The sequence below is a fragment of the Patagioenas fasciata genome, chromosome 7 (genome assembly GCF_037038585.1).
Source record: "Patagioenas fasciata isolate bPatFas1 chromosome 7, bPatFas1.hap1, whole genome shotgun sequence".
Taxonomy (NCBI): Eukaryota; Metazoa; Chordata; class Aves; order Columbiformes; family Columbidae; genus Patagioenas; species Patagioenas fasciata.
Window position 1 is genome coordinate 37,175,124 of NC_092526.1, and position 12,332 is coordinate 37,187,455.

Below are 12,332 nucleotides of genomic sequence, written 5' to 3' on the forward strand. Positions count from 1 at the left end.
AACAGAAAAGCCCAAATGATTCACTTTGACTTTCCCGTTGAAAATCATGTCCAGATTGGTACCTTCTCATGAAATGCCTCAATTTCAAAAAAAAGCTGCAGTCCCTCCACTCACTGGAGGTTCGACTTAATAGTCCCTTTCTTTCTAAAGTAAAATATAAGCAAGTTTGTCTTCCCATTCCGCAAAAAGCAAGGGTTGCCCTTTGGTGTACCACTAGGAAACAATGAGCAATGCACCAATAACAACCTCATCTGGGTGTTCCTTCTCCAGCGGGAGGATTGGACTGGATGAGCTTTTGGGGTCCCTTCCAATCCCTGACATTCTGTGATTCTGTGTCACTTTCTTTAAAAAATAAGGGCTGGGGGGAGAGAGAAAATAAAACATTTTTCTTCACAGGTCAGCTTTAACATACCTGGTGTGGGGATTGCAGAATGTGGGAACCCACCACAATAACATCAGTTGTATTAACTGTCTACTCTGCTCTGAATGAGAAAATACCAGCTTCTTCAACTAGCTTGTATTTAAGGTTTTCTTCCCAAAAACCGCTTCACTTTGCATGCCTGGACTTTTCTACCAGCTTGTCCAAAGCAGGAACAAAACACGCATGACAAATACAGGGGCTGTGCACCCTGACACATGCTCTGTCCAAGTAAAATTTAAAGTGGAAATTACCAGCAGAATACGAAGAAACCTCCATGGTTTATCAGTCCTAATCCAATTAACGCTATTAATGTAGGTTACTAATACTAGTATGTAGCTGTTTTCAATGTAAATCAAACTTGTATGGCTCAGTGCATGGCTGAGAGACAGAGGCAGACGTGGTAGCAAAACACAAGTTGAGCCTCCAGGTCAAACCAGGCCATGTCCTGACCGTACTGCTCCTCGCTGTTCAAGTTCCATATTATTCATCTACTGAAACACATGTTCCTACTTAAGCCAAAGGGAAATTTGCCATTGACTTCAAAGGGACCCGGCACGAGCCCCTGCAGCAGTCGCTCTCCTCAAGAAGAAGGACTGTGCACCCTGAGTTCTGGCAGGGCACTGGCAATCCTGCCGGCTTATAAAGTCATAGTCACACTTAACACTGCAAGTGCTGGGTGAAAGTTATTGCAGGAGTGCTCTGCTAACCTTCATCATGGCAACTTATGAAAAACACAACCAAATTAGTGCAGAATTCAGCAAATGGGCTCATAAAAATGATTAATAAAACACATATGGATGCTGCAATATCCTGGTAATGCCACTGTGTCGTGCCAGCAGAGCCCAAATGATAAACCAGAGCAAGGACTCTGGCCTGGAGTTGTTTGGCTCCAGTCTCTTTGTAGGAAGCCTGTGCACTGCTGTGGGGTATGTGTGTGCTTGTGCCAAGTCAAGTATTTCATTCTTAATGCACTTCTGTTGGAGAACATGAAAAGCTGGCCAGCAGGTGGGCAGCACAGCCTGGACACCCCCGTAGGCCAGCACCACTTGCTCTGGCAGGTGAGCTCAGAGCCTCGGTTGCTTCCCTGCACTCCAGCGTTTCCTTATTAATTCACACATCTGTTCTTTACTGTGAGAGCAACATCTTCAACAGCTTCTTGTAAGGAACAGGACTAAGAGAGAAACCTCAAGAGGATGTGAAAACAGCATAGTAAGAGTCTTGCAGCTTCCAGCTGAAGACAGGCTTTGTTTTTTGCATTTCCTTCATCTGCAAAAAGTCTCGGGAGAAAAACCCAGTGACACCGCTCTAAACTCTGCTTTCCGGAGAGTCCTCTCCTTCCCGCAGGCATCAAGTGCTGCAGGTGTTTGTTGCGGTGCTGCAGAAGAGCCGCGCACAGCAAGCCCCCCTTGCTGTGTGTGCTACCTGTGCTGCCGTGCCAGCTCTTCTTAAAATGGTTCTTGCTGGCTAAAGTCAAGGCAAACCAATGCTTCGCCCAGGGGTATTGTATATAATAACACAAGCCAGTCCGCAGTTACCATCTGCTGACCCATGCCAGCATTCTTCTGTTTCGTCATAAGGTTTCCTATAAATTCATAGAATCAAAGAATGCTAGGGATTGGAAGGGGCCTCGAAAGCTCATCCAGTCCAATCCCCCCGCCGGAGCAGGAACACCCAGATGAGGTTCCACAGGAAGGTGTCCAGGCGGGTTTGAATGTCTGCAGAGAAGGAGACTCCACAACCTCCCTGGGCAGCCTGGGCCAGGCTCTGGCACCCTCACCAGGAAGAAGTTTCTTCTCAAATTTAAATGGAACATCTTGTGTTTCAGTTTGTACCCATTGCCCTTTGTCTTACCATTGGTTGTCACCAAGAAGAGCCTGGCTCCATCCTCCTGACACTCACCCTTTATATATCTGTAAACATTAATGAGGTCACCCCTCAGTCTCCTCTTCTCCAGGCTCCAGAGCCCCAGCTCCCTCAGCCTTTCCTCACACGGGAGATGCTCCACTCCCTTCAGCATCTTTGTGGCTGCACTGGACTCTCTCCAGCAGTTCCCTGTCCTTCTGGAACTGAGGGGCCCAGAACTGGACACAATATTCCAGGTGTGGTCTCACCAGGGCAGAGTAGAGGGGAAGGAGAACCTCTCTCGACCTACTAACCACCCCCCTTCTAACACACTCAAGTATGATCCAACTCTGTCATTAAAAGGCCACCAACCCAGAGATGCAGCGCACAAATGTGTATTTCTCGTTTCTGCTGACAGCCGCACAGCATCGCCCTGGGGTGCTGGGACTCCCTTCCCAGGCCGCTCTCCAGCAGCATTGCTGCACTGTTAGCAACAGCCGCCCAGAAAGGTCTGCAAAGCGGACACCCTGTGTGGAAGCCCTAAGAGTCCAGACTGAGTCCAAGACTCAAAGGTCTTCCTTGCAGCTCATTATTATTTATTATTTGTACTGTAGAAGTACCTGAGAGCCTACTAATATGATCAGAGGCTGTTTCTGTCAGATGCTGAACACCAACAGAATAGCAATGTTAACCGTCCTTACCAAGAGGTTCAGAAACATACAGATCACTTTGGGCAGAAGGGAGGACTCGAAAGACAGCAGAGGGAGTGGTTGGATCCAGATGGGTTCAGAGCTCTTGATGGGACCCAAAGGAAATCACATTTCCACCAGTAGCACCAAGGTTGTATCTCTCTGCCTCTGGAAGCTTTCACCATTCTGCTCTGGCCATAACTGCAGTGCCCTCCTGGGCAGCACTGCTCTGTGTTCTGGCTTTGAAAACTGGGAAACAGAGACCGATGCTAATGCAAACAGCCACAGCCATAAGGTAAAAATGGTTACCAAAAATACATAAGCCTTAGAGCACGTAAGCAAACCACAGCAGATGAAGACTGCTTCCCCAGAGCGAAAACCCAATCCTGTTACATGCTGAGTGCGCTTGGTGCCTTTTCAGGACGGGGTGTCAAAAGCCTCCAGGCCAGATACGTATCAGGCCCATTCAGCTATGATTTCTAACCTTCCCCTGAAGCTTTGTTTTTTGTTTCAGCTCACAGAACTCAGCTGGATAATGTTTCTGCTACAGGATGGCACATCTTGCTTTCCCACCAAACATCTTCTGCATCTGGCCAGTGATCAACTTGTAAAGTCCACTGAGACTTTTGAATGCCCTAAGCTATGATTATGGGTTAAGCCCATTCATTTCTAATCCTGGAGGGTGCTCATTAGCTGCCCTGCAATTAAACCCATTGCAATGTCCGCAAGGCACTGATTTGAAAGGGAAGAGGGGCCAAATGGTGCCTGTTTTTAGGAAGGAGGGGAGGCATGGGAACCTGCTGTGCCACACTCTGGCGTCCCTTTCCATCACTGCAGATCTGGGGAGTAGCTTGTGGCTCACTGGAAGCCAGGAGGCACCTCCACCCACACAAAGCTCAGCACAGAGATGCTACCACACTGTTTCAAAGCATGTCCCCTCCATGCTTGATGTTTGTTGGGATTTTGGTTCTTGACAGACACGGACACGGATATAGATGCCTGGACACATTTGGGCAATGGCAACTCTGAACAGCAGGGTGGCTTTTGAGCTTTCCTGCTGTGCCTTTGGCAGCCTCTTCCAGCCATGCCACCTGGCCATAAACCACCACAAGTCCTCCACTCCCCTGGCAATAGCTTTCTGCATCCACTCCTGGAGAGGGTGCAGCTGCAAATCCAAGCACGGTCCAGCAAGCTTCTCAGTGCTCTCTTCCCCTTTCCTCTTTGCAAGGCTTTACAACCAGGCAGCAACCTCAACTCTACCAACCTGCAGGCACAACCTCTTCCTCTCCAGGAGGGACAATGACTGAAGAACCAACACCTTTGAGCATCCTTGTCACAGCTTTTCAGCACATGAAAGTTGTGTTAGCTCACCGTTTGAGATGGGGAAAGGAAGAGATGCAGCTGGCAGCCTAAAATGCAGATGTGATGGTAGAAGAAACTGATAACCTAGACACCTGGAGAAAGTGCTTTAGCACTTCTGTTGAGTACAGAGAAGACTACGGGCTTTAAAACTGCATCATGAGCTGCATACAGGGGATCTCAGTGCAGTTGTTTCATTGTTAAACTATAAATTGATGGCATCTTGTCACTGTCCAAACCAAAGCAATGAAACACAAACGCAACACCCCAAAATCCCCTGCAAACCAGCCTTCCTTGTCAGGTCCCCACTATGCACCCCTTGCCATTGCTCCTGGGGACAGCAGGGCTGAAAATACCACAAGGGAAGCAATTAGAGTGACTAAAACTGTGATTCTGTGCACGCCAGTGGCCTGCAGAGACCACGTCAAGCACAGGGGGTGACACAGCGTTCCCAACTTGGAAGGGCAGAACAGGTTGTTACCAGAGGTCCTGGGGCGGGCAATGAGAAATTCAAGCTCTCCCCAGAAAACAGAGAAGTCACCTCTTTCTCTAGAAGAGAAGGAACAGGAAATATTTTCTTTCACTAGGATTAACCACTCCCATTGCCCCTTGATGCCAGAAATACAGCCTCTTCCCTTTTCCCAGGCATCAAGACTCATTGGCACTATTGCACAGCCAGACTTACCACCTCACTGAATGTTCCTGACATTTCAGCAAGTCATGGGAATGATGATTTTTGGGGCTGATCTAAAAAATCCTCTCCCCATCTAGGCTATTCTCTTTACCCATTACGGGACAAGTCTGTGCTATGGCTAAAATGCCTGTCCTTACTCCCTGTAGATCCAGCCTGAACACTTTGCCTGAGTTTTTGTGTAGTCCTCTGTGTCCTTGAGCCCAGCTGTGTAGCAGTGGGGAGGGATTGCTCCTTCTCCACGTCTGATTGCGTTGCTCTCCGCAATGGGTGGTGTGATTGGGCCGGAGCAGGGAAAGTGGCCATCTGCCAACAGTAAGGTCAGTACAGCCTGGGAAACAAAAGAGAGCTTGGCAGAAATTGCCTTCTGTTACCTCTGGGTTAGCACAGGTAGATGCTACCTCAGGTGCTGGACCAACAGCATTATGCCCAGTGTATCTCCACATTCATTTTTTGTCTAGAATTTCTACTTCTGCCAAGTGACAACCCCATTCTGCTTTCTCAACTGACCTCCAAAGCTGAATATCTGAGACAATAAAAACACAATGTCTGCCTGGAAACCACTCAGGCAAGCGGCCAGAGCCATAGCCCAGCTCTTCACCTCAAGGCTCACAGCCAAAATCTTGCCCTCAGACACAATTCCTCCCGAAGCCACCCAGAGCAGCAGATCAGCATCTGCTCACCAGCCCTGGCCGTCGGTTACACTGCAACCTGGGCACACGCTGCTTCTTCGCTGGTGTAAAGCAGCTGAGCTCTGCATCTGAGAACAACCTTCACCCTGAGGGTGGAAAAGTGGCTGATCCTGCGGAATGTGCATTCAGCAGAAAGCCCAAGGTAAGATGGACAAGTAGAAAGATTTAAATTTATTCAAATGAGAGCCACTCAGTAGTAAGCAGTGGTGATCATCACAGTAGAGGGAACTCTTGGGCTGCCTGTACATACACCAAGCTTTCCAGTGAACCGAAGTGTGAGCAACCCACAGCTTGCACAGGCCTCATGTCAGTGTTAGAGGGAAGCTTGGACATCAAAGCACGAGACTTTCTACGTATTAAAATGGTAGTTATGCTAAACAAGGCTAGAAGTAGAGCACCAAAATCTTTTTCAGCCACCGTGATTACACAATTTGAAGACAAAAATGTATGTTTAAGTAGCTCATACCATAAAACTTTGCTGCTTTTGTCGTCTACTTCCTTGCCTAGGTCAGGAAAAGCCTCTGCATACGACCTCGTTCTGACAAGCTCGTAAGAATAAATGCTGATTGAAAGCTTTTTCTGAAATGTGTATTTCTTGCATAGTCCTCTCGGTACCTGAGCTGTGTTATGATACCCAAGTGCTGCTTCTTTCCAGATCTGATCACCTTAGTCCAGCTCTCCCCTCTCCTGTATTTAAGTTTTCTCTTCCCAAGGTGCCCAGGAAAGGTGTTGCTTTGCCAGATCGACGCATGCTTGGAATCGGTAACGACGGTCTGTGAGACCTCTCCAGCAGTGCTCACTGCACTAACCTTCCCTCTCCTCTTCCCACTGACACATACATTTACACATTTATGGCTATATTTATGACAAAGGGCAGTTTATTATTCACATCCAGCGTCGCATCCAGATTTTTTGCAAAGTTAAAGGTGCCAGAGATGGTCCTGTTCAAGACAACCTATGGCTCCCTAGGTGAAGGCTGGAAAAGACACTGTTTTCACAAGTAGCTCACAGGAGATAAACCATCTTCAAGTGCGCTTCCCCTGGACCACCCAGACCTGCAGCCTCAGGGTCAAAGACTGAGCAGCAGCTCCCACGAGCGATCCTGCTGCTTCTGCAATGTGCACACCCAAACAAAAGGAGTTTTTGCAGAGGTGAAACTATTTATTTGAGGAACTGTGTATGTCCAGTCCCTCCCAATCACTGCAGTTCCTTCAGCAACAGCTTCATTTCCCCCTTATCCTCTAGACTCCTCAAGCGAGAGTGCGATGCTTACTTTGCTTTATTCTAGTTACAGCAGTGTTGCTTGCCAGCACCTATTATACAAATATTTGGGGTTGGTGCAGCCATTATTTGAGCTTTCTTTAGAGGTTTATTCTAAGAAGCTTTCTTCGAACATGGCTTCCAAAATCATTATCATGGACCCAGTCTTGGAAAAGGCAGTTTGTCTTCATCACCCAGGAACAAAACATACCGTGAACTAATTAGCACTGATGAGTTTTGCTGCCTCATACTTTTGCACCATTTCGAGTGGGACACCTGGCATGAGATGTGTGTACTAGTGGCACTGCACCAATTCACACCAGCTGAGGCCTGGCCCAGGCACCCTCATCTGGTTGCAGAAAGAAGACAATAGTAGAGACATCTTAGTCACTTAGGGGAAAAAAAAAGTGTGATGCAACTGCTCTAAAACCAGATATCTTAACAATCCCTGGCAGCATCTGCCTGCCCTGATACCCCATCCAACTCACACAGCTGACAACCCACCATAAAAGGGCACTGGGGGGATATTCATCCAGCAGCTCAGTGGCTAGATATAACCCTAGCAATGTAGCTGATGGGACTACAGGGCCCTCCAAATTTCAGGGCAACAGAGAGAACATATTTCTTCTATTACTGGAACTCCCCCCATTATCCTGAAATGAGCACACTCATTTCTGCAATTCTTCCGAAAGCAGAAATGCAACTGTGCACAGAGCCAAAACAATTTTGGGGAAGCTCTGCACCACACTAACCATTTAAGGTCAAATAACTCATTAGCCAAGCCAAACTAGTATTCAAAGAGGGCTCAGATCACAGCTAACCCTTGTTCAATGCCACAATAAATGCCTTAATAAGCACGGGATCATTTCTGGAGGTAGCCTGGTTAGGTTAACACTCAGCACTACCCCTGCTTTAGAGTTGGGTTGCTGCCATCTCCATGCACAGGCACCAAGCACTGGTGCTTACACTGGCTACTCCAGCTCGGGGTATATTCCCACTCTCTCTCTTTCCAACACTCTCAGCTGTGCATCTTTCCCAGCCATCTGCGACTGAGAGAAAAAAAGCACTTTGCTCACTCTGGTCACCCTCAGCCCCCAGGGACTCCCGAGCTAGTGGCTGGAGAGCAGCACATGGTCGCAGATGGCTGTGCGCATCAGGGGAAGCACGGGCTGCTTGGCAGCCACCAAGTGCGCGGCTCCTTCACTTTCGCCATCCCCTGCCCGCGCCTCGGGGTGAGGGCTCAGTGCCCCCAGAGCAGCGTTTTCCCGCCGACCCCGGTAACCCGGCCGGAGCACCGCCGCACTCGCAGCCCCCAGCGCGCCGCGCTCTGCCGCTGCCGCGCGCGCCGCCGCCCCATTATATAGCGCCCTAAAAATAGCTCGGCGCGCGCCGCCTCGCGGGCCGCGGGGAGGGTGCGGGAGCCGCGCGGCCGGCCAATCGGAGCCGCCACCGGCGACCCGTCCCCGCCCCCTCCACCCTGAGTGGCGCCGCCATTGGGCCACAGAGACTTCAGGCGCGCCGCGGCCCCGCCCCTCCCGCCCCGCCGTTTACCCTACATGGCCACGCGCTGCCTGAGTGGGCCGCGCGGCTGCGCGCGGGGGGCGGGGCTGCCGTGAGGCAGCCGTGAGGCGGCGGCCGCGGGGGGGCCGGGCCGGGTTTGACGAGGGAGGGTGAGAGAGGAACGGGAGGAGGGGACGGGGCGGGTGAGGGGGGATGTGATCTCCCGAAAATAAAGAGGGGAGGGGGCGGGGAGCGCGAGCGCGCATGGCCGCGGGGCTGCGCGGTGCGCGGCGGGGACGTGCCCCGGTGCGGCGGGCGCGGGCTGCTCGGTGCGCGCCGGCGCCGCTCGTCCTCCTCGGCCCGGCCCCCGGCCCTCGCCGTCCCTCCACGCTCATTCTCTCTCTCTCTCTTTTTTTTTTTTTTAAAGTGTGACTGAAACAAAACAAAGCCAAAGGGACCCTGGATCTATCATTGGTTGATTTTCCTCCTTTTTTTTTTTATGATCAAAAACAACCCCCCACCCGAGCAAACAAACACACACAAAAGCAGAAAGAAAGGGTCTTGCTCAGCAGCAGCATGGATGTCTTGGCTAGTTATAGTATATTCCAGGAACTCCAGCTTGTCCACGACACCGGCTACTTCTCAGCTTTGCCATCCTTGGAGGAAAACTGGCAGCAGGTGAATCATTTAAATTACTCCTGTAAATCTCTTAAGCACAGACAGTCGATGCATTGGGGCTGCATTTCTGATTTTATTTTTGTTCTTTAATTCAGAGCTTTTTGTGTTTTGTTTCGGTTTGGTGTTGTATTAATTTTTTTTTTTCCACCGCGTGGGTAGACCTTTAAATCTCTGTATTTTTTGCCATGACAAACTGAGCAGTCCATTCAAATGTCTGCCTTCAGTCCTTTCTGAGCACACCCGGCAGCACCTGAGATCCGATGGCATTCTTTAGGGTTTTGTTTTTATGATGACTACTATTTTTATTTTATTTTTGAGCTTAGCTTTTTTTTGTTGTTGTTGTTGTTATTCTTTTAAACAAGGCTGATCACTTCTAGCCAGTGCTGACAGCTGGCAGCTGCTGGAAATAGAATAGATCATTCTTATTTTCAAGTAATTAGTATATGTCAATAAAAATTGCAGCTTAAATTGGAGATGGGGGGTGAGCAGGTGTGTGGAAGCACTAGCAAAAGGTTTTAGACTAAATTCTGTAACTAGGGAGGTGACTCTTTTTGGTTTTTTACTTTTTTCTTTTTTTAGAAGGTGGGGAGAAACACGCTCTTCTTGCTGTATCTTAAAACAATGATGCCTTAGGCTGGTTCCAGTGAACCAGCATGTTTTGAGGCACCATAGAGTTAATGTGCAGACAGAATTAGGATACGTTGAAGATGGAAATCAAGTATCACGAATGCATTAAAATGATGGCTGGTGGCGTGAATAAATAAGACCAAGGAGAAGAGTAGGTTACCAAGAAGAGTGTTGTATGAAATGAACTATGAGCCCAAATGCATAGATCTATAAATAATTATCAGCTGGGATAACTGAGGGAAAAGGAAAGACAGGATTCCTCATTATGGCAGGACATTGTGAGAAAATCCTGTTTCTTAATGTGCTTTTCTGGCAGAGGCAATATGCCAGGCGAAATTCTGGAAACTAGTGTCACTTTAAAAGAAAAAAAAAAAAGAATCTGCTGATGGGTAGGAATAGTGGAGTGTGGCTGGGCTGACATGTGGTGCTAATGCAGCGCACGGACCCACGGTACTATCGGCGTAAGAATAACGAGCCAGTGGGTTTCATCTTGCCAGTATTCACCTTAGTCTTGACTGGCATAAGGGTAGCATGTGTTAGGTCTCCAGTAAGTGGCGGTTTGGGACATTCATTTAATTTTTCCTTAGAAGCGTGTGTGGGGAGAAATGTGGATGGTAGAGCATTGTCATCCAGCTGGATTGGGGCTGGATCTTTAAACGTTTACCCTAATAAAATTGTTTTGGCTTCAGCTTTATGTGTGTATATGCACACACAGGAGAGGTTTATTGACAGCTATGGTGCGAACACATTCAGGATTTAATTTGCAGAATGACCCATCCAACTTTGCTGTGTCTTCTGAGGGGGAGGGGATGCTTTTCGTTATTAATATTCAGCTCGCACATCCACAATGGTCACATCTGCTTTCCTTTTATATTTTTAACATGCTAATTAAACTGAATATGTTAATATAATTGCATTAAAAGAATTAATTTCATAGCATCGGTATTGTTGGATTGGTTGCATATTCAGTTGCATATTAGTAACAGTCCAGACAGTCCAAAGCGAGATAATCTGTTGACATAGCCAGCATGGTTTAGGCAGTACTATATGTGATACTCCGTCTCCTGCTGCCTTCTTTTATGCGTGGAAGAGCAGCAGCTTTACACAGCACAATGTACCTACCCAAGCCCACTGTTACTATTGCAGAATTTAAACACACACATGCCTGGTTAAACACCAGTGATTCCCCACATATGTTTGAAAAGGGAAGTTGAAAATAATTGATTACATTTTCCCTTATTTCCCCTCAATTCCTCCAACCAGTGCCTGATGTTTCTTAATAACATCCTGTATTTACAGTTTGTTTTTATTCCCCTGTTGCTCTCTGGACTCTCTTTGCAAACAATGGGGAGCGAAACTGGTGTATCAGTGGTGGGAGCAGCCTGTTCAGAGCACACGGTCACGCAGACTTGGCAGACCCACTGACACAGAGACCCCAATTTCATTCTTCTGAATCACTTGGAGATGTAGCCAGGACTTGGGCATTTATTTATTTTAGGCAAACTGTAGGTGCTTTGGGACAAAGGATGTTTGTGCGTGGGTGTGTGTTTTTAAAGGTATCCCTTAAAGCTGTCAGGCTGGAGTCGAGACCCCAGGGAGGAGAGCTGACAGGGCAGTGACTGATCCCTGTGGGAAGCAGCAGCTTTAATTTTGGGTTAGAACACTTGAATGGGTCTTGGTTCTGCTCTCCTGAAGAGCTCTGGTGCCATACTCGAGCTCCACAGAGGCTCCAGAGCTTCCCCCAGCAGCAAAGCAGTGCCCCAGGAGATTGCTTCAGCCTCTTAAAAGGGGGGAAGTAGTTGTGTTGGTCAAGAGCATGTTTCCTTATCACGTTGTGAGCTCCATTTGTTTTGTTATCAGCAGGTCCTAGCGCTTGATGGGGAGAGGTTAGTCTGTGCCAGTTCCTGCTCGTAGAAATGGTGTCTGCTGTGATACCATAAAAGATGTGCTTGCCCCACTGAAAATCAGAGCCTGCCTTGGTCTGAAAGTGTTGACACAGTTTTGTCTTCCTTTTCTCCTGAGTCTGGACCACACTTTTGTAGCTCCTGGCTGAAGGATACACAGGCGAAGCAGTTGCTCGTATTTCCGATTGTGAAACACCCATCACTCATGGAGGCACTGACAGCCCAGGCAGGTTGCTAAATGCTTGCGTGCAGTCAGCTGATTTTCTCTCCCCTTTTTCCTTCCCACTGCAAGAGAAATATGAGCAGGTTTGGTATCTGTACTTTTGACAATTAGCATTGGAGTTGAATGAGAGGGACTCAGCAATATGTACAACACAAGCAGATTTTGCGTAGGAAGAGATTGTCATCTCTTGTGTAGGTTTCTTTTTTAGGAGGAAAAAAATACAAACAAAAAACCCCCTGCACTCCACCCCGAACATAGTTTACATTGTAAAAGTGGAAATACCTGAAGTGGAAGCTGGAATTGAATCCATGATGTGTTTCATGATAGTTTAAAGCATGTTGGGAAGGGAGGGCTAGGTTTTTAGGCAGGAAAATCTTAGCTTCCCTATGTCAGCTTTGGGTGTACTCCTTCAGGCAAAACACTTTTGAGGTCAGGAGGGTTTTTTC

At 48.1% G+C, this 12,332-nt stretch overlaps 1 protein-coding gene across 3 annotated transcripts in view; it reads left to right on the forward strand.

Annotated features, from left to right (window-relative positions):
• Nucleotides 1-8,505: 8,505 nt before the first annotated feature.
• The window catches only part of KLF7 (KLF transcription factor 7), a 59,775-nt gene continuing 55,948 nt past the window's right edge, over nt 8,506-12,332 (forward strand). Inside the window, exons 1-2 of one of the 3 annotated variants that reach the window (XM_065841207.2) lie at nt 8,506-8,624; nt 8,882-9,132. In XM_065841207.2, the coding sequence (XP_065697279.1) occupies nt 9,031-9,132 (102 nt within the window). In that variant the 5' untranslated portion in view covers nt 8,506-8,624; nt 8,882-9,030. Of the gene's footprint in view, nt 8,625-8,755; nt 9,133-12,332 lie in introns of those variants that run through there. The other 2 variants (XM_071811436.1, XR_011740096.1) reach the window with 2 other exon arrangements.